The sequence below is a fragment of the Lithobates pipiens genome, unplaced genomic scaffold (genome assembly GCF_037356315.1).
Source record: "Lithobates pipiens isolate NorthernLeopardFrog02 unplaced genomic scaffold, aLitPip1_a1.2 Scaffold_3, whole genome shotgun sequence".
NCBI classification, from domain to species: Eukaryota; Metazoa; Chordata; class Amphibia; order Anura; family Ranidae; genus Lithobates; species Lithobates pipiens.
This window is the reverse complement of record NW_027507790.1, coordinates 209,830,615-209,853,370: the sequence shown is the minus strand read 5'-3', so window position 1 is coordinate 209,853,370 and position 22,756 is coordinate 209,830,615. Positions and strand designations below refer to the sequence as shown.

Sequence of the window (22,756 nt, the reverse complement as noted above, 5' to 3'; positions counted from 1 at the left end):
ATATATATATATATAGATATATATATATATATATATATATATTTTTTATACAGCCACTTTTTTGATGCACATATAGGGACCCACTAGACACTTTCACACATAGACGTAGCCCTGCGGTTTACACCTGGTGTGATAGTTTAGTAGGGTGACCCTAATAATTCATTTAATGCACAACTCTTCTGGGTTTAATTAGCACCTCACGTGGTTAGTGATTTGTCACCACTGGAGGTCACTCTCCAGGTGATAGGCAGCACCACCCACTTTTGCACATATATTAGTAATTGATCTCAGCACACAACACACTGTGACTCAAATTTGTACTTGCACTTTCACGTCATTAGTCATCACTGGAGGTCATTCTCCAGGTGATAGGCAGCGCCACCCACCCCTGCATATATATATTTTGTTTGTTTGGTGCTTCACTATTGGAGCCCCTAGGGGACGCAGCAGCCTAGCCGTACCTAATATTTATGAAAATTCTATCGGCATGCCCTTTTTAGAAACTTAGTACACAGAAACGCTCTACCTCCAACATTCATGTCCCTCATATCTTCAACAGAGAGTACCAGTGCTTGATTTGGCTCCTGTACCATTATACAATCCTTGGCTGTCATCAAAACTAGTGTCCTTATTGAAAGATTTCTCCTCTATTCTTGTTCTGGTGGCAACAAACAAATTGGGATTTCCTATAAATTTCACTTGGTGATAACAGTAAACAGGACAAACAGGGAGGATGAATCTCCCCAATGGGAGCACAGACAGTAACAAGAACCCAACAGAGGTTTTAATTCTTACCCACTCCATCCAAAACTAAAAAAAATGTTTTGACTTTAATTATGCTTTAGTAGCATAAAATGAAACCTCTTTTTGGCCATGGCTGTATTGTTTTTCTCCTGCAACAATGGTTTAAAAGAGAAATTGCATAAAAATTGCAACACCCATCATTTTATTCTAAAAGGCCTCTGCTATATATATATATATATATATATATATATATATATATATATATATATATATGTATAATGTTTGAGGGTTCTAAGTAATTTTCTAGCAAAAAGTTGATTTTTACATGTACTGTAGGAGCGAAGTGTCAGAATTGGCCTGGATGGCAAGTGGTTAAAATCTCAATGAGTTTTCATTTCACAAATTCTATTTGGGATTAATATAATGTGTAATCCAATAATCAAGAAGTGGCACCAATCAATACAATAAAATGTTGAGCGAAAGCTGCCCCTTCAACAAGTGAAATAAATCACCTAACAATCAATTAGAACATATAAAAGGTTGGCGATAACTCTCATATGCTTATAACTGTGAATAAGTCCATATCATATAACCACACAAAAAATGAAATAAAATCATACAACAAATCGTCCTTATGTGGTAGAATAAACACACCAATACACCATATAGTGACAGGTACTCTTAATTAGCCAAGCTGTGCTCCACCTTCACTCGTGTGAGAAGATTGCAGACTCACCAAATATATTAATGGAATGCTTGAGCTTATGAAGTATTCCATTGATATATTTGGTGAGTCTGCATTCTTCTTCTTTAATTAAGAGTACTTGTCACTATATGGTGTATTGGTGTGTTTATTCCACCACATGAAGACGATTTGTTGTATGATTTTATTTCATTTTTTGTGTGGTTATATGATATGCACTATATTCACAGTTTTAAGCATATGAGAGTTAGCGCCAACCTTTTATATGTTCTAATTGATTAAAATAATGTGTTAAAGGTTTTTGCCTATCAAATACTGATGACTTATAACTATTTCCTATGTGAGCATATATATCTGCTTTTCTATGTGTGAAGGTAAGATACTTTATTGATCGCATGTATGATTACTTTACTGTAAATGTTCTGTTTCTTTTCAGACATGTGGCCCATTATGGGCCCAGCAATGTGGAAACAATTTTTATGTAACGGGGATGTGTTCTGATATTAGCCCAACATTCCAGGTGCTCAGAAGCTTTTCCCCTGCTCTTCAAAGTAAGTATAACAGTCAGCACTAATTTTTAAGAAAACAAGTCTAAGTAAAATACTACTACCCCCATGGCCACATGAGATAGTAGAGATAACCACCAAATGCACCAGTTCCATTACTGAGTAAAGCTTTGCACATTTGAACATTGCATTCTCAGTGCTGGATTGTTGGTTTACAATGGGGTAAGACAGATGGGTGCCTCATCTTAGCAAGATTTCATGTTTTTATTGCTGCACACACACACAAGGGATAGTACATAAGGGAACAGGATACCCAAAACACGACAGTACAGCCACTGGTAATATACTTCTGTCACAGGAGGTCTCTTCAGTATTCCATGTGGAGCCTCTTCACAGCTTAAGCTGAACGAGTCCAGATTAGCATAGACTCAACCATCCAGGAACTTTCCAAATTTATCTCCACTGACTCTGGAAGGTTGCTCTAAAGATTTATCGCTTCCTCCAGCTCACACCACTGACCAGATTCCTAAATGATTGGCTGGTGGGGAAAAAGTTTTTGTAGATATAACACCATTAATTTACACAGCTCTTTACATATATGTTGTACATTCACATCAGTCCGTGCCCTCAAGTAGCTTACAATTTAAAGTCCCTACCTCATATACACATAGTAGGGCCAATTTATACAGGAGCCGATTAACCTACCAGTATGTCATTGGAGTGTGGGAGGACACTGGAGTACCCAAAGGAAAACCATGCAGGCACAGGGAGAACATGCAGACTTAGTGCAGGTAGTGCCAAAAAAGTAAAAAATAAAAAAGTAAAAAATGGGCACAAGTGATATTACTTACCTTGAATGTGATGTGTTCTTTGTTTTCCAGCCTGCTCTGCAGTAATTGATATCGCTATTGTATGTGATGGTTCAAACAGTATTTATCCTTGGTCAGCAGTTCGGAACTTTTTGGAGAAGTTTGTGGAGGGGTTAGACGTTGGACCTGCAAAGACTCAGGTGATTTTTGCACATCTAAATTTTTCTGTGTGAATTCTATAATCTGCACATAAATCCTGACACAAAATGAAAGAACATGGCTAATTACTTTAAAGCCTGTATTTAAAAAAAAAAGTAAAAAATAAAATAAAAAATGGGCACAAGTGATATTACTTACCTTTAATGTGATGTGTCCGTTGAGCTTTTGTGTCCTAGTTTACCAGAAAATGTTCTCCAATGCCCCCCACCCATACTGACATAATGTTCCAGTGAGACGGGGTTCAAAGAACTAAGGAAGCTGTGACAGGCAATTAAGAGTGCCTGATTATACTCACCTTTCCACCCAGCTTCTCCATTTATAGAAGCCGGTACTTCAGTTGCTATGAATGAAGCAGAATCGATGAATGGAGGGCCGGGCCTTACCATCATCCACCTGTCCTCCATTCATAGATTAAGTTTTATTCATAGAAGCTGCAGTATGTCTGGATGGTACACATAGTGGTACAAACATTTAGAGCAGTATGCTTGCAGAGACAAAAGCCCACAAGGCATACTTCTTTAATTCTAGACATTCACCCCATGGCACATACTGCCCTAAACAATCATAACAATCATAACGCTAGGTGCACCATCCAGTTCCATCCAACCACAGCAGCTGTCAGCGTATCATAGAGTTTGATAGGCTGCTGGCAGTGGGGCTGGACAATGCAAGTGTGCCATTCGCATGCAGCTAAACCCCAGAGCCCCATGCACCATGGAAAATCCTTATTCTATACCCATTAATAAAAACCTATACTGAGAGATATATTCAGCTGCTGTCATTGCTTACTTGCTCACCAAAAATCGTTTTTTAAAGTGATTCTAAATGTTTGGTATTTTTTTAAATAACAAACATGTTATATTTACCTGGTGTGTTTAATTGTTTTGCACAGAGCAGCCCCGATCCTTTTTCTCGGGTCCCCTTTGCACAACTGGCTCCTCCTCCTTGACCAGTACCCCCAATAGCAAGCCAATTGCTATGGGGGCACTGGTGCGTACTGGCTTCCAAGCCCTGCTCTATGCTTCCATAGGACACAAATCTGCGGCTCAGCCTCCGCCCCCCCCCCCCCCCACACTCTCCTCATTGGCTCACTGGCTGTGATTGACAGCACCGGCTCCCCATTCACACCTGAGACCTTGTAACACTAACAAGTCACATGACACCGAGGAGGGAAAATGGCTAATCGGGCCCAATTTGGACATTTTCTTTGGAGTATACATTTAGGTTTAGACAATAATGGCTGTGTGTTGAGTTATTTTGAGGGGACAGCAAATTTACACTGTTATACAAGCTGTATACTCACTACTTTACATTGTAGCAATGTGTCATTTCTTCAGTGTTGTCACATGAAAAGATATAATAAAATATTTATGTGAGGGGTGTACTCACTTTTGTGAGATACTGTGTACGTATGTATGTATGTATATACACAGCGGGTAAAATAAGTAATGAACACGTCACAATTTTTCTAGGTAAATATATTTCTAAAGGTGTTATTGACATGAATTTTTCACCACATGTCGGTAGCAACCCATGCCATCCATAAATAGGAAAAAATGGAAGGAAAATGATAAAGGATTTTCAAAATATTTTAAAACTAAATATCTAAAAAGTGTGGCGTCAATTTGTATTCAGCCCCCTTTTTAACATCTAGTGCAGGGGTAGGGAACCTAAGGCTCTTGAGCCAGATGTGGCTCTTTTGATAGCTTCATCTGGCTCTCACCTCTTAATCTGCAGATTGCGTGGTGTGCCGATCCATGGATTGAGCCCATAGGAAAGGCCGCAGCTTCGGCCTAGCCCTGTAGCTGCGGCCATCTTGGTACACCCGGCGGCGGCCTAGGTGAGCAGCGTGCTGACGTCATCATCACCCGCCTCAACTGCTCATGGATCTGCCTGCCTGTGTAGTGGTAAGCAAGCAGACAATCGTAGGAGAGATGTGGATATTACAGTGGGGGAGATGACATGGATATTACAGTTATAATTGAAATTAGTCAATTAATCGATGAAAAAAAAAATTAGTTTTAAACATATTGTATGGCTCTTACGGAATTAAATGTTAAAATATGTGGCGTTCATGACTCTCAGCCAAAAAGGTTCCCTACCCCTCATCTAGTGGAACCAATTGCCTTCAGAAGTCAGCTAATTAGTAAATTGAGTCCACCTGTGTGTAATTTAATCTCAGTATACATACAACTGTTCTGTGACGCCTTATTGAAAAAACAGCATCATGAAGGCAAAGGAACACACCAGACAGGTCAGGAATAAAGTTGTGGAGAAGTTTAAAGCAGGGTTAGGTTATAAAAAAAATATCCCAAACTATGAACATCTCATGGAGTACTGTTCAATCCATCATCCGAAAATAGAAAGCATTTGGCAGAACTGCAAACCTACCAAGACATGGCCGTCCACTTAAACTGACAGGCCTGGGTAAGGAGAGCATTAATCGGAGAAGCAGCCAAGAGGTCCATGGTAACTCTGGAGGAGCTGCAGAGATCCACAGCTCAGGTGGGAGAACCTGTCTTCAGGACAATTATTTGTCATGCACTCCACAAATCTGGCCTTTATAGAAGGATGGCAAGAAGAAAGCCATTGTTGAAAGAAAGCCCTGTTTACAGTTTGGGAAAAAGCCCCTGTGGGCCAACACAGAGAACATGTGGAAGAAGGTGGTCAGATGAGACCAAAATTATTATTTTTTGGTCTAAAAGCAAAACGCTATGAGTGGCAGAAAACACTGCACATCACTCTGAACACGCCATTCCCGCCGTGAAACATGGTGGTGGCAGCATTATGTTGTGGGGATGCTTTTCTTCAGTGTGGACAGGGAAGCTGGTCAGAGTTGATGGGAATATGGATGGAACCAAATACAGGGCAATCTTAAAAGAAAACCTGTTTGAGGCTGCTAAAGACTTGAGACTGGAGCGGAGGTTCACCTTCCAGCAGGACAACGACCCTAAACATAAAGCCAGAGCTACAATGGAATGGTTTAGATCTAAGCATATTCATGGCCAATTCAAAGTCCAGACCTAAATCCAATTGAGAATCTGTGGCAAGACTTGAAAATTACTGTTCACAGACACTCTCCAGAAAATATGACAGAGCTTGAGCTATTTTGCAAAGAAGAATGGGAAAAAATTTCACTCTAGATGTGCAAAGCAGGTAGAGGCATCCCCAAAAAGACTTGCAGCTGTAATTGCAGTGAAAGGTGGTTCTACAAAATATTGCCTCAGGGGGGCTGAATACAAATCCACGTCACACGTTTGACATATTTATTTGTAAAACATTTTGAAAATCATTTATCATTTTCCTTCCACTTCACAATTATGTGCCACTTTGTGTTGGTCTATCACATAAAATTTTCAAGGCACTGTATATACGGTATATGCTATAAAGCCAAAACTTGTTTTTAGTAGAATATTTTTTTAAATTGTACTTAATTAACAAACATACAGCAAATGTTTTCATATGTGCTGCACTCCTGATGATTGCATCTGATGTTTGCAGGTGAGCCTAATACAGTATGGAAATTCACCCAGTTTGATGTTTAGAATGAATCGGTACGATAATAAAGAAGACATGATGAAAGCGATATCTGCTACCTCTCAAATGGGAGGAGACCAAACAAACACCTTCAAAGCAATTGACTATACCAGGTAGGTCAACTGTGTACTAATTTCCGTGGTTGATAAAGATGACTGATTGTATTTATATTCAATAATAAATTATATGTAATATTGTTTTGCAGTAATATGCACCCAAGTTCTTGTTTTAGTTCCCTTAAAAATATATGACTGACCAAAAAAAAAAAACTAATAAAAAAAAAAAACTATATTCATTATATCTCTACAATAAATGCATATTTGTTTTGTCCTGTTGCTGCAAATGCAGAAAAGCATCTATTTATCTGACCAAAAATCCAGCGTGCTCCTAAATTCCTGTATTAAGGTGAAAAACTACTTCTGTTGCACTAAAAACAGATCAGAAAAAAATCAGATCTTCCCTGCTCTCTATTCGGGACTACAGATCACCACCTCTCTGCTAATTTCTATAAAATAAGAGGGAGGTGTACTTTAGGCCAGTAAGGAGGAACGCAGGCAAGGGCCAACACTGCTTGGAAGTAAAATACACAAAAAAGCTTTAAAACAACTTTTTGTAACTGAACAAATGTTTGAATTCCTTGTTAAAACCCAAGAAACATTTTTTTCTTTTTTTTAAGGTTTTATTTTTTTTATTTCAATAAAGTGTACCATCTCTTTGAAATTTGTTAAATAGCTTTCTGGCTTGGCCAAATTTTCTAAAAAGCCTCAACTGCACATAACGAAGTGCAGTAGCTTTCATTTTGAATGACACCCCAACAAATGTAGCCAGTGCTCCACAATGCACAGATGTGAACCATGGTGCCGGTTCGTTAAAACCTGCATTTTTAATGAACCAGCACCATGCATTTTTTGATTTGTAAAACATTTAGGCCAGGTTTACACTGGTGCGGCACGACACTAGTCCTACTTTGGATTCGACTTTGCCCTGCGACTTGAAGTCAGAGGTGCGTCCAACTTCAATGAACGGGGAACCGATTTGGATCCCCACCAATACCAGGGATTGTGTTTGGTATGAATCTTGAGGGGGAACTCCACACCAAATTTTAAATGAAAAACTGGCATGGGTTCCCCCTCCAAGAGCATACCAAGCCCTTCTTCTGATATGGATTTTAAGGGGAACACCCTATGCCAAAAAAGCAGCATGGGGGTCCCCCCAAAATGAATACCTGACCCTTATCCGAGCACGCAGCCCGGCTGGTCAGGAAAGGGGGTGGGAACGAGCGAGCGCCCCCCCTCAACATGGGGGGTGAGTGCTTTGGGGCGGGGGGCGCACTGCAGCCCCCCACCCCAAGTTGATGAGGACAAGAGCCTCTTCCTGACATCCCTGGCCGTTGGTTGTCAAGGTCTGTGGGCGGGGGCTTATCGGAAATCTGGGAGCCCCCTTTAGTAAAGGAGCCCCAGATCCAGGCTCCCTATGTGAATGAGTATGGGGTACATCGCACCCCTACCCATTTACCTGGCGGGAAAAAAGGGTCAATAAAAAAATACACTAGACCGGGGGTCTCTTCTGACTTGGGGGGGGTCTCTTCCACCTTCTCCGCTCTCTTCTACCTCTTCTCCTGCTCTCCGGCCTCTTCTCCCAGTCTCTGGTTCTTCTCCCGCTCTCTGGCATCTTCTGCCGGGCTCCACCGATATCTTCTGCTCTTTTGCCTGCTTTTTTGCTATCGTTGGCTTGGTCTTCTCCATGGTCTTCTTCCCTCTGGTTTTCTGATGTTGACAAGGCGCTCTCTCCCGCTGTAATTCCGTGTGCACAGCGACTTATGTTGGCACGGGGTGTGGTCACTGGGTGATGTCACCTGGTGACCCTGCCCCTTATGACATCACCGCCCCCTGCCCCAAAGCACCCACCCCCCCATGCTAAGGGCTTGCGGCCTGGTACGGTTCAGGGGGGGGGGGTTGCTCGTCCCCACCCCCTTTCCTGAAAGGCCGGGCTGCATGCTAGGATAAGGGTTTGGTATGGATTTTGGGGGGACCCCCACGCCGTTTTTTCGACGTAGGGGGTTCCCCTTAAAATCCATATCAGACTGAAGGGCCTGGTATGCTCTTGGCGGGGGAACCCATGGCGTTTTTTTTCTTAAATTTGGCGTGGAGTTACCCCTCAAGCTCATCAGAGCACAAGTCGCATGCCAAAGTCAGATCAGGCAAGATGGAGATCCGACTTTAATCCGACTTCAATGATATTTCAATGGGCTGAAGTAGGATCAAAGTTGGACCAAAGTAGTGCAGGGAGCATTTTCTAAGTCAAACCGACTTGTGTCGGATCAGTTAAGACGGCTCCCATAGGGCAACATTGATTTTCACACGTCATGCGACATGAGCTCCCAATGTCGGGGCGTTTGCCACACCAGTGTAAATCTGGCCTTAAGGTCCATTCACACAATCAGTTGAATTAAAATGTGGTGAAATGCACATTTTGACGCATGTTATTGCAACTACTAGCAACATGTTAAACCCATTGCTATATATTATGGTGTTATTCATTTTTAGTGTGTATGGTGCCTTAGAGGGATTCATGGAATAAAGAGGATAAATAAAACTAGAGGTAGGCTAAAAATGCTACACCTAAAAAATATTATACCATATGTATATGTGTGCTGTGTTGGTCGCCCCCTCTGTAAATCTTCCTATTGGCTCTCCTTTCAATATCTGAAGTTGAATGGAGTCTGGAGGACATTAGTTATGAGGAAAGGTTGCAAGCACTGAACTTATTGTCTTTGGAGAAGAGATGCTTGGGAGGGGATATGATTTCAATATACAAATACTGTACTGGTGACCCCACAATAGAGATAAAACTTTTTTGCAGAAGGGAGTTTAACAAGACCCATGGCCACTTATTAAAATTAGAAGAAAAGAGGTTTAACCTTAAACTACTTAGAGGGTTCTTTACTGTAAGAGCGGCAAGGATGTGGAATTCCATAAACTATTAGGCCTCTTTCACACGGACGATCCGTTCAGGCCTGCCTGTCAGTTTTTCAGGTGGACCTGAATGGATGCTCAATAGAGGTCTATGGAGCATCAGATGTCACTGCGGTCTGTCGTCACCCGATCTCCCATAGGGGAGAGCGGCGCTCTGACAGGTCCATCCCTACGCAGTGTGCAGAGACAGACCTGTCATCTTCCTGCTCAGCGGAGATCGATCCTGCGATCCCCGCTGAGCAAGCGGATATCCAGGGGGCGGATCAGCACTGATCTGCCCTGTGTGAAAGGACCCTTATATAAGCACCTGAACAACCACAACAGAGGGATATACAAGGTAATACTGATATATAATCACACACATAGGTTGGACTTGATGGACTTGTGTCTCGTTTCAACCTCACCTACTATGCAACTATGTAATAATTTCTGCAGTCCATAGGAAAAGGATATTAATATTATTTCCAGAACTGAAGCAGGTAGGACTGCATTTTTTTTATTTAATGCTTCATTTTCTCTTTAAAATATAAGCTTTTTCTGTAAACTCTCCCCACGTGTGCGTGTGTGTGGGTGTTTAGGTTTTATTACATTGTGTAACTCGATATTGTAGAAGTTTGTTAACATTTGACCTGAAATTCACGCTTGTAAAGATTTCTTGCATTTTATAGTGGTATGTTCCTGTTTGTCTCTCATTAACATTCTATGGTACATCAAAGTTCTCCTGTAAAGTAATAACTCATGGATTGTCCATTAAGGGGGCAGTAATTGCTCAGTTCCTGTGTATACATCTATTTGTATGTCTATTTCACATTTTTCCAGTATGATAAAGATGACATTCATAGAGTGGTATTGTTCTGCAAGTCAAATATATAGTCTAAAATATATATATGTATTTTTTTTATGTCATGGTTAGGAATCCCTGAAAATTGTCCAAAAGGCAATCCGTCAATTTACATTTAGTGACATTATAAGATATGCTAATAACAGACACACTACCCTTTACCATGTGATCACTTAAAGTGGTATTAAAGGTTTGGCTTAAAAAAAAAAGTAATACTTATCTGCTCTGTGCAATGGATTTGCATAGCGCAGCCCTGATCCTCTACTTAGGTCCCCCGCTGGCACTCCTGGCTCCTCCCCCATGGCCAGTGCCCCCATAAGCAAGCCTCTTGCTATGGGGGCACTGGTGCCTGCTCTATATGTCCATAAGCCACGTAGACCCCTGGCTCCGCCCCGCCCCAACTCTCTCCTCATTGACTCACTGGCTGTGCTTGAAAAATGAAGAAGGCGCTTCTTTGTTGAAAACATTTATTTGCAATGGGCTCATCTGACAATCAAGTTTAGTTTCGGCCTGAATACAAATTCGGACAAATTTTTGGTTATTCAGGGATTCAGGTGTGTCCGAATGGCCGAATGGAATAGTAACCAATATAAACAAATCAATTTACAACTTTTCGGTAAGATTAAAATTCACATTGGTTGAAAATGATTGACCAATTCGAATTCTGTGTGAAGAATAGTTGTTTGTGATAGCTGACCGTCCACGCCCTTAACAACCAATGACTTATCAGCTGGCTTCCCCACTGACAGATGAATGTAAACAAAAGAATCTCGGCAATAGAAAAAACAAAACAAAAAAAAAAACATCATGGGGGTCCCCTCCCCCCAGTCCATACCAGGCCCTTCTGGTCTGATGTGAATTTTAAAATGGCAGATTAAAAAAATAAACAGTGTGAGGTCCCCCCAAAATCCATAACAGACCCTAATCTGAGCATGCAGCCCAGCAGGTCAGGAAAGGGGGTGGGGGGAGGAGAGCAAGCGCACCCCCCTCCTGAACTATATGAGGCCACATGCCCTCAACATAGAGGGGTGCTTTAGGGCAGGTCAGACAGAGCGTGTTGATGGGGACAAGTGCCTCATCCCCTTAACTGTGGCCTGTGGTTTTAGGGGTCTTCGGGCGGGGGTATTATCGTAATCAGGAAGTCCCCTTTAACAAGGGGCCCCCAGATCCCACCCCTGCACCCCATGTGAATGAGTATTTTAGAAATAAAAAAGCAGGATCCCAGATGTAAATCCATGGTCATTCGTCAAATCATTTGCATAATTTTGTCACAGAAACAAAGAAATATGCATTTTTTTTCAACATTTTCAGTATTTTTTCATTTATAGCGCAAAAAATAAAAACCCCAGAGGTGATCAAATACCACCAAAAGAAAGCTCTATTTGTGGGAAAAAAAGGACAAAAAATTCATTTGGGTACAGTGTTGCATGACTGAGTAATTGTCATTCAAAGTGTGAGAGCACCGAAAGCTGAAAATTGGTCTGGGCAGGAAGGGTGTTTAAGTGCCCAGTAAGCAAGTGGTTAAATGCTCTGTGTAATGAGCGGACCCCGCCCAATGGGCATGTATACCAATAGTGACAGGTGCAGGCTGCACAAATTATGTGTCAATGTGAGAACTGGCTGTGAGTGATGGAGGAAAAAAAAAGGCTATTTGGATGATCCCTGTGTAACAATCAGACCCTACTCAGCGTCACACAAGGCATGACACTTAGAACGGGCACTGTCCCCACCCCCAGAAGAAAAAATGTTGTTTAAAATTGCTTGTGGCTCTAATGTATTGCCGAATCCCGGCAATATAAATAAAAATCAATGAAAAAAACGGCGTGGTCCCCCCCCCCCCCCCCCCAGTCCATACCAGGCCCTAAGGGTCTGGTATGGATTTTAAGGGGAACTCCATGCCAAAATAAAAAAATGGTGTGGCCCCCCCAAAATCCATACCAGACCCTTATCCGGGCAAGCAGCCATGGCAGGCCAGGAAAGGGAGGCGACGAGAGAGCGCCGGCCGTGAACCATACCAGGCCACTTATCCTCAACATAGGGAGGGTGCTCTATATATAAAATATTGTCCTCTAGATGTTTTGCGCTACAAACCGGACCCCAGGCACAACCCCTCCCTGGGTGGCAGATGCGTGAGCAAAACAGACAAGGCACTAAGTTGGAAAAAACCTGTGCAAAAGAATTGTAGTGGGACATAACTATTTAGGGTACTGTAAACAAATAAAAATGGAATTGGGTGGGACTTTACATGTGCCTTGCCATGCACATCTAATGAATAAGCATACCAAAAAGCTTAAAAAGTAAACAAATCTTTATTTTCCATCTAACTAATGGTTGAATTAAAAAGGTTGAACGTGCAATTGGTTAAAACCAAAGTTACTGTTGAAGTGTCCACGATATGTCGGTCCTGACTGAAGAATCAAAAAAGATGGCCTATGCGTTTCGTGGGAAATCCTGCTTCATCAGGGCCTTAGACTGGAGCACAAATTTGTACATATACTGTAATGATATACAAGCATATTATTGACAAAAGATACATATAAACATTGACAAATTATTTTATTTCCAAAGAAAAAACAAAAACTGAAAACTTTTTAAACATACTATCACATTATTTTACATTTCTTATAATAGTAGGCTAAAAGAGCCTGTTACATGCATTAAAGCATACCCTGGGTACAAAACAGGGAGGACAAATTTATTAAAGCAAAATTATATAAATGTAAATTCTATTAAAATACTTACATATAAATTTGAACTTACAAGTATATAGGGGACCCCTTCTCTCCCTCTCCCTTTTCTCTCTCTCCCCTCCTTCCATCCCTCCCCCCTCCTTTCCCCCTCGCCATCTCCCTTCCCTTTCCCCCTCGCCCTCTCCCTCCCTCCCACTTCCCCCCTCTCCTTTCCTTCTCTTCCCCCCCACCCTCTTCCCCCTCATATCCCCCCCCCCTTTCTTCCCCTACCTTCCCTCCCCTCCCCCAATTTAAATGTAGGTATTTTAATAGAATTTACATTTATATATTTTGCTTCAATAAATTTGTCCTCCCTGCTTACCCTTTCTACCCAGGGTGTGCTTTAGTGCAACAGGCCTTTTTAGGCTACTATTATAATTAATTTAAAATAATGTGACTCAGTATGTTTAAAGTTTTTAGTTTTTGTTTTTTTCTTTGGAAATAAAATAATGTGTCAATGTTTATATGCTTATATATCATTACAGTATATGTAAAAAAATTTGTGCTCCAGTCCAAGGCCCTGATGAAGCGGGATTCCCCGTGACAATCACTCCAAATCAAAAAAAAAAAAAAAAAGAGGGAGCGATATTTTCACAGTACATAAGTGAAGAGACTATGGGGGTTATTTACGAAAGGCAACTCCACTTTTGCACTTGGAAATAAAGTCGCTCTAAATCTAAGGGGTAGATCTGAAATGAGGGGAAGCTCTGCTGATTTTATCATCTAATAATGTGCAAGCTAAAATGCTGTTATTTCCCTTGCATGTCCCCCTCGGATCTACAGCGACTTTACTTTCAAGTGCACTTACAGTGCAAAGTGGATTTTTATTTAGTAAATAACCTCCTATATGTTGTGAACCCTCTACTTATTATATTACAGCAGGTTATACATCAGTATGAAGGGAAAAAAGGATCTCACCACTCCAGGAGCACACATACAGACTGTGAACTGTTCTCTCGGCTCGGAAGCCACAGGTGCTGGAGATTACCAATAGTAACAGACGAAAAACAAGCTCTGGACTGCCACACTCTTCAGAAAACCATCTTTCTTTATTGAAGGATCACATCACAGCTCAACAAGCACAGCAAACAAGGAAAATGCTGACGTTTCGAACTAGCTGTAGTGCTTAATCATATGATTAAGCACTACAGCTGGTGCGAAACGTTAACATTTTCCTTGTTTGCTGTGCTTGTTGAGCTGTGATGTGATCCTTCAATAAAGAAAGATGGTTTTCTGAAGAGTGTGGCAGTCCAGAGCTTGTTTTTCGCAGGTTATACATCAGTGTGTGACCCATTCATTTCTACTCGACAAGGTGAAGCTCTGTTCACTCTGAATACCCATGTTTCCCTGAAGTGAATGCAGCTTTACCATAATTACTAAGTGAACAATTATTTTGTTAAGTGTAAAACTCTGTGCTCCCTAAGGGCCTATTTCTACTAAAGCATTCCATTGTGGTGCGCTGCGGTGCATTGTGCATTGGGTTTTACTTTACAATACATTGGTATTCCATTAATAATGAATGACACCGCAACACACTGCACAGTGAGCACACACTTTGCCATACATTATGGTAAAACACTTTAACGTGTGCATTTCAGCATGCACTGCTCCAACATACAAGTGTAATTGGGTCCTTAGTAACTCAACCCTATTGTATACATTTTAAACTAGAAAAAACTATTACCACTCACTCGCTCATTCAGTAAATCATTTTATCTCTTTATCAAACAGGCAGTTTGCATTTTCTGCTGAATACGGAGGACGTCCAAATGCTAATAAAGTCATGGTGGTCATCACTGATGGTGAATCTCACGACAATGCAATGCTAAAAGAAGTCATTGCCCGCTGTGAAACGGACAAGATTACCCGATTTGGCATAGCGGTATTTGAAAAATCTCTATATATTTTCATATATTTTAAAGTGGACCTTCAGTCATTTTTTTTCCATCTATTAAATCTTCTGCCCTTATTGTTTTATCTTTGGATAGTAAAACTTTTTTTTTTTTCCGCCAGTAAATACCTTACACAGCCCACTTCCAGTTTCTTGTCTGGTCATTAGTCTATGCTTATGACATCATGTACAGCCCCCTCTCTCACTCTTGGGAGAGTTTGCCAGGAAAGGAAGGGGGATGAGTTATAAGAGGGCCAATGAGAGCTGCAGGGCTGAAGATAGGGTTGCCACCTTTTCTTCAAGTCAAACCCGAACACTTTAGCGGTGCACAGTATTTTAATTTTTTTTTATAGTATAAACTATACATATATTTTGCAATTAAATGAAATTTCTAAATTATTTCTAAATTAATTACATTTCTTTAAATTTAAATTAAATTAAATTAATCATTTCTAAATTAATCACAAGAGTCCCACTTTACATCAGAGTCGACAGAGTTTCCTTACACTGTAAGGGGGGACTCTGCAGACTGATATAAGGGAGAACTCTGGGGACTCTAACATAAGGGATGCTCTGGGAACCCTGATTTCGGGGGGAACACTGAGAACGCTGATGTACGGAGCGGACTCTGATGTAAGGGGGAACACTGTGACCTCTGGTGTAAAGGGGAACTCTGATGTAATGAGTGATCTGAGAACCCTGATTTAGACCCCTTTCACACTGGGGCGCTTTGCAGGCGATACAGCGCTAGAAATAGTGCCTGGAAAGCGCAATTAAAGAGCCGCTCCTCACACTCCAGTGTGAAAGCATGCGCTCACTCACCCCTTGGCAGTCAGCACCTCTCATTCAGATGTATCTGAGGCTACTGGACTTCACATTTCCCACCCTCACTTTCCTTTTCTGAGCCACAGTGTCAGGGATTGGAGTGTGGGCAGACACAGAGGAATAGGGGCGGGGGAAGAGGTGCAGATCGAGCCCTCTCTCCTCTCCCGCCTGTGTGCGTGTTTGAGTGTGTGTGTGGGGGGGGAATTGTTAGTGCTGGCTTTGGGCCATGTAAAAGAGAGCGTAACACACACTCTCGGCTTACACAACTGCAGCCAGAAACCCTGCTGGGAAGCCATATCCGGTCGGAATAATGTGTCCGGGTTTCAGGCAGTCGGAAACCCAGACGCATGATTCCAAACCCGAACTGTCCGGATAAATTCTGAACAGGTGGCAACCCTAGCTGCAGAGCTGGAGGTGTGTCTCTGTGTAAATCCAGGAAGTGAGTGGGCAGCAGCTTCAGCTGCCCACAGTTAAAATGGATGCAGCCAGACTCAGTGGAGAGAGATTTCTGCAGCATATTTGGCAAGTACAGGATCACAGTATATATAAAATAATATGCAAAGTGGTTGGAGGGAAGCTTCAGAATCGCAAAGATATTTTTATTACAAATTATGTGAGCAGACTGCAGTTCCTTTTTAAGTGTGTCAATTTGTACATTTCTCTATTGTACAAGTTTTATTTCAGCAAAAACGAAAGCTCCTAAAAATAATTTGTCACATATGCTAGTAGTCTGCCTTGAAGATACAAACATTAAAGTATTGCATTTTGGTTCTATGCCAGTAAATATGAGTTGTTCAGCTTTATTGCCATTGACATTAACCACTTCAGCCCTGGAAGGATTTACCCCCTTCCTGACCAGAGCACTTTTTGCGATTCGGCACTGCGACACTTTAACTGACAATTGCGCGGTCATGCGACATGGCTCCCAAACAAGATTGATGTCCTTTTTTCCCACAAATAGAGCTTTCTTTTGGTGGTATTTGATCACCTCTGCGATTTTTATTTTTTGCTCTATAAAGAAAAAAAGAGTGACAATATTGAGAAAAAAAGCATTATTTTTTACTTTTTGCTATAATAAATATACCCAAAAAATATATAAAAAACATTTGTTTTCCTCAGTTAAGGCCGATACGTATTCTTCTACATATTTTTGTTAAAGAAAAAAATATTTTTATTAATATTTTTCTTTTTTACTAGTAATGGCGGCGATCAGCGATTTTTATCGTGACCATTGGCATTAATACAGCAATCAATGCTATAAAATTGCATTGATTACTATAAAAATGTCACCAGGAGGGAAAGAGTTAACCACTAGGGGGAGAGGAGGGGTTAAGTGTGTCCTAGGGGAGTGTTTCTAACTGTCTGGGGGATGGGCTGTGTGTGTCACGACACTGATTGCTGCTCCCAATGACAGGGAGCAGACGATCCGTGTCCTGTCACTAGGCAGAATGGAGAGATGCTGTTTACAACGGCATCACCCCATTCTTAAGCTCCGTGACACGATCGCGGGTATCCCTGTGGCGATTGAGTCCATGGGCCCTACAGAACGTAAACATCCCTTGTAATAGAAAAAAAAGCATGACAGGTCCTCTTAAATATGAGATCTAAGGTCAAAAAGGCCTCACATCTCATATATACACTAAAATGCAATAAAAAATGTGTTATTTAAAAAAAAAAAAAAAAAATGGCCCTTTAAGAGCAATGTTATGGAGACGGATGGAGGCCATCTTCCCCTCGCTCTTTTCTATGCCCAGCTGGTGACAGCATCCGATCACCTCCACCGCTGCCGACCTCTCCTGTAAGCAGCGGAGGGCACCAGAGCGTGGTACGGGGAGCCCTCTCCCGCCGCCAATAAAAGTGATCTTGCAGGGAATCCACTGCAGAGACCACTCTTATCAGAAAGCTAGCTGCTGCCATAACAACGATATTCCTCTTCAAAGTTAGGACGTATATCGGCGTGCGGTGGTCCGTAAGTGGTTAGTGATGTAGCAAGTTATGGATGAGTTTGTAGATTTTTGTTAGTATTTTGAATTTAATGTATTTTAAAAATGTCTCTCATCAAAAGTTTTCTCTCGTCTGTGTTTCTACAAGGTATTAGGGTACTACAATAGATACAGCATTGACAGCAAAAACCTGATCAATGAAATCAAAGGAATTGCCAGTGATCCCAAGGAGAAATTCTTCTTTAACGTGTCAGATGAAGTTGCACTTTTAGAAAAAGCTGGAACCCTGGGGGAGAGAATTTTTAGCATTGAAGGTAATGCCAATTTACGCAATGTCTTCTTCTTTTTATTAACAATGAAAAAGTAAATGTATTACATCTGACGGCATCATCTGGGAGGAATTTTTAAAGAAACATTGACAGGTAGCTTTGGGCAGCTTCTACATTTAAAGGGTTGAAATTTTATCTATTGACAGCACAGTGGCTAAGTGGTTAGCACTTCCACGTGGCAGCACTAGGGTAGCTGGTTCTAATTCCAACCACTACACAACCTGCCTGGAGTTTGCATGTTCTCCTTGTGTCTGCTTGAGTTTCCTTCAGGTACTCTGGTTTCCTCCCACACTCCAAAAACATGCTGGTAGGTTAATTGGCTCTTGTCTAAACTGGTCCTTGTATGTGTATGTATGTGAGTTAGGGACCTTAGATTGTAAGCTCCTTGAAGAGGGGGCCTGATGGATATATACAAAATATATAAAGTGCTGCGTAAATTGTCGGTGCTATATACTGTATCTCACAAAAGTGAGTACAACCCTCACATTTTTATAAATCTTACAAAAATACTGAAGAAATTACACTCTGCTACAATGTAAAGTAGTGAGTGTACAGCTTGTATAACAGTGTAAATTTGCTGTCCCCTCAAAATAACTCAACTCATAGCCATTAATGTCTAAACTGGTGGAAACAAAAGTAAGTACACCCCTAAGTAAAAATGTCCAAATTGGGCCCAATTAGCCATTCACCCTCCCCGGTGTTACTGTTACAAGGTCTCAGGTGTAAGTAGAGAGCAGGTGTGTTAAATTTGGTGTTATCGCTCTCACTCTCTCATACTGGTCACTGGAAGTTCAACATGGCACCTCATGGCAAAGAAAAAATGTATTGTTCCGCTACATAAAGATGGCCTAAGCTATAAGAAGATTGCCAAGACCCTTAAACTCGGCAGCAGCATGGTGGCCAAGACTATACAGCGGTTTAAAGAGGAAGTAAACCCTGATGGGTTTACTTCTTCTTTGCTTCCCTGCAAAGTTAAAGCATAATAGGCTACTATGCATCGCATAGTAGCCCATTATGTGTCACTTACCTGACACAGGAGCCAGCGAAGTCACCGCTGTCCCCTGTAGTATGGAGCGTCCATCTTCTTCTGAGTGTCACTGCTACGGCCACTCACAGCGCCGGAGCAGCAATGACATCACTCCCGCGCATGCTGCTAACGGCGATAGTGCGCCTGCGTGCACCTGTCTACGGCGCATGCGCCATAGACAGCAGTGCTTGTCTTTTAGTAAATATCTCCTAAACCATGTAGGTTTCGGAGATATTTCTTGGACCTACAGGTAAGCCTTAATCTAGGCTTACCTGTAGGCCAAATTGGTTTGTAAGGGTTTACAACCACTTTAATGGGACAGGTTCTACTCAGAAGAGGCCTCGCCATGGTCAACCAAAGGAGTTGAGCGCACGTGCTCAGTGGCATATCCAGAGGTTATCTGTGGGAAATAGACATATGAGTGCTGTCAGCATTGCTGCAGAGTTTGAAGGGATGGGGGGGGGTCAGCCTGTCAGTGCTCAGACTGTATCAAATTGGTCTGCACGGCTGTTGTTCCAGAAGGAAGCCTCTTCTAAACATGATGCACAAGAAAGCCTGCAAACAGTTTGCTGAAGACGAGCAGACTAAGGACAGGGATTACTGGAACCATGTCCTGTGGTCTGATGAGGCCAAGATAGGCAACTTAGTCTTGGCTCAAATGGTGTCAAGCATGTGTGGCGGCAACCAGGTGAGGAGTACAAAGACAAGTGTGTCTTGACTAAAGTCAAGCATGGTGTTGGGAGTGTCATGGTCTGGGGCTGCACGAGTGCTGCCGGCATTGAGGAGTTACAGTTCATTGAGGGAACCATGAATGCCAACATGTACTGTGACATACTGAAGCAGAGAATGATCCCCTCCCTTCAGAGACTGGGCCGCAGGGCAGTATTCCAACATAACAACCCCAAACACACCTCCAAGACGACCACTGCCTTGCTAAAGAAGCTGAGGGTAAAGGTGATGGACTGGCCAAGCATGTCTCCAGACCTAAACCCTAATGAGCATCTGTGGGGCATCCTCAAATGGAAGGTGGAGGAGCGCAAGGTCTCTAACATCCACCAGCTCCATGATGTTGTCATGGAGGAGTGGAAGAGGACTCCAGTGGCAACCTGTGAAGCTCTGGTGAACTCCATGCCCAAGAGGGTTAAGGCAGTGCTGGAAAATAATGGTGGCTACACAAAATATTAACACTTTGGGCTCAATTTGGACATTTTCACTTAGGGGTGTACTCACTTTTGTTGCCAGTGGTTTAGGCATTAATGACTGTGTGTTGAGTTATTTTGGGGGGACAGAAAATTTACACTGTTATACAAGCTGTACACTCACTACTTTACATGTAGGAAAGTGTCATTTCTTCAGTGTTGTCACATTAATAGATATAATAAAATATTTACCTATGAACTGCTCATTAAAAATAAATATGAGCAGTTTTCTATTTCACAGGAACTCTTCAGGAAAACAGGGACTCAACAGGATTAGTAGAGGACAGGGAAAAGTGGTCCATTGGTGCATTAATAAGGGATAAGTTAATTGCACCCATCAGGGCAGGGCCAGCGCTCCCACTAGGCGGACTAGGCAGCCACCTAGCTTAAACTGCTGCATAGGAGTCGCAGCCATGGCTGCTGACTTCCTGCCTGGCCAGGGGACATGAGGAGCTTAAAAATGCCACCCTACACAGGGCTGGGGCGCTGACTGACTCTCTAGAGGAATCAGCAGCCATGGAGGACATCCGTCACGGCTGCTGCAATGGAGGTCAGCAGCAGCTCAGCCTTTGATAAGGGTGAGAGCTGGGGAGGCGGAGGAGGCAGGCACGAGGACAGCTGAGGAGGCAGAGCAGGCAGGCATGAGGACAGTTGCGGAGGCAGAGCAGGCGGGCATGAGGACAGCTGGGGAGGCAGAGCAGGCAGGCATGAGGACAGTTGGGGAGGCAGAGCAGGTGGGCACGAGGACAGCTGGGGTGGCAGAGGAGGAGGGCAAGAGGGTAGCTGGGGAGGCAGGCACAAGGACAGCAGGGGAGGCAGAGCAGGCAGGCATGAGGACAGTTGCGGAGGCAGAGCAGGCAGGCATGAGGACAGTTGCGGAGGCAGAGCAGGCGGGCATGAGGACAGCTGGGGAGGCAGAGCAGGCAGGCATGAGGACAGTTGGGGAGGCAGAGCAGGTGGGCACGAGGACAGCTGGGGTGGCAGAGGAGGAGGGCAAGAGGGTAGCTGGGGAGGCAGGCACAAGGACAGCAGGGGAGGCAGAGCAGGCAGGCATGAGGACAGTTGCGGAGGCAGAGCAGGCGGGCATGAGGACAGCTGGGGAGGCAGAGCAGGCAGGCATGAGGACAGTTGGGGAGGCAGAGCAGGTGGGCACGAGGACAGCTGGGGTGGCAGAGGAGGAGGGCACGAGGGTAGCTGGGGAGGCAGGTACAAGGACAGCAGGGGAGGCAGAGCAGGCAGGCATGAGGACAGTTGGGGAGGCAGAGCAGGTGGGCATGAGGACAGCTGGGGAGGCAGAACAGGCAGGCATGAGGACAGTTAGGGAGGCAAAGCAGGCGGGCACGAGGACAGCTGGGGTGGCAGAGGAGGAGGGCACGAGGGTAGCTGGGGAGGCAGGTACAAGGACAGCAGGGGAGGCAGAGCAGGCAGGCATGAGGACAGTTGGGGAAGCAGAGCAGACGGGCACAAGGACAGCTGGGGAGGCAGAGCAGGCTGGCATGAGGACAGCTGGGGAGGCAGAGCAGGCAGGCACGGGGACAGCTGGAGAAGCAGGGGAGGTGGGCACCATGTCTCAAGTCTCCAGACTCAGGAGGAATTCTGCTGCCCCGGTGAGTCTGCTCTGACCCTGTTGTAGTCACCTGCACCCCCTCCCCCCCCCCCCGGCCAGGTGGGTGGCTGGGGGGTTGGTGTTAGTCTTGCCTAGGGTGTGAAATAGTCAAGCAATGGTACTCTTAGGGCAATACTGAGGGAAATAACAGTGGGCCCATTAGGGCACTACTAAAGGGCAAGGAAAGGGGGGCAATCAAGGTAGTACTAAGGGCAGAGAAAGTGATCCATTAGGGCTATACTAAAGGGCATGGAAAGAGGGCATGAATAATCATAGTATATGTAGAATAATATTGATGTTCTTTCTATTTTTCACATAGACATGTATTCAGAGAGCATTGGATAAATCACTATTAATTATTTATACATTCATTTGCAATTTTAGGAACCACACAAGGAGGTGAAACCTTCCAGATGGAAATGTCACAAGTAGGCTTCAGTGCCCAATACTCACAGAACAAGGTAAAAGAAATATTAAAGTGTGATATTAGTAACAGGCGCTGATCACGTGTGTGTGTGTGTAAAAGCTGAACTTCAGGAAAACAGCCAATTACAGAGATGAAAAATATATAGTATATGGGAAATGTTTTACCCACAAAAGGATTTACATTCCTCTCCATCCAGTTCTGGGATTTACACAGTTCTGCTACCCTACACATCCCTGTGCTGCATTTAAATGACTCCTACAAGTCTCCTCAAGCCTGTGATTAAAGGAAAAGCAGCAAAGTGATGAGCTCATCTCTCTGTCACTCTGTTATTTTCTACTATCAGCGTGGCCCTTGTTAGCACATGAGTGCTATAACTCAACTGCTGTATAAGGATTGCATATGTTTGATACCAATCAAATTCAGGTAACATACACTGCTTGCGTTGC

General features: G+C 43.1%; 1 protein-coding gene across 1 annotated transcript in view; it reads left to right on the top strand.

The window, feature by feature from the left end:
• Positions 1–22,756, top strand: part of ITGA2 (integrin subunit alpha 2) — a 222,311-nt gene that overhangs the window by 104,822 nt on the left and 94,733 nt on the right. Inside the window, exons 5-10 of the mRNA XM_077462759.1 lie at positions 1,884–1,998; positions 2,835–2,962; positions 6,483–6,631; positions 14,795–14,945; positions 17,871–18,036; positions 22,268–22,344. Coding sequence (XP_077318885.1) covers positions 1,884–1,998; positions 2,835–2,962; positions 6,483–6,631; positions 14,795–14,945; positions 17,871–18,036; positions 22,268–22,344 — 786 coding nt within the window. The remainder of the gene's footprint in view (positions 1–1,883; positions 1,999–2,834; positions 2,963–6,482; positions 6,632–14,794; positions 14,946–17,870; positions 18,037–22,267; positions 22,345–22,756) is intronic.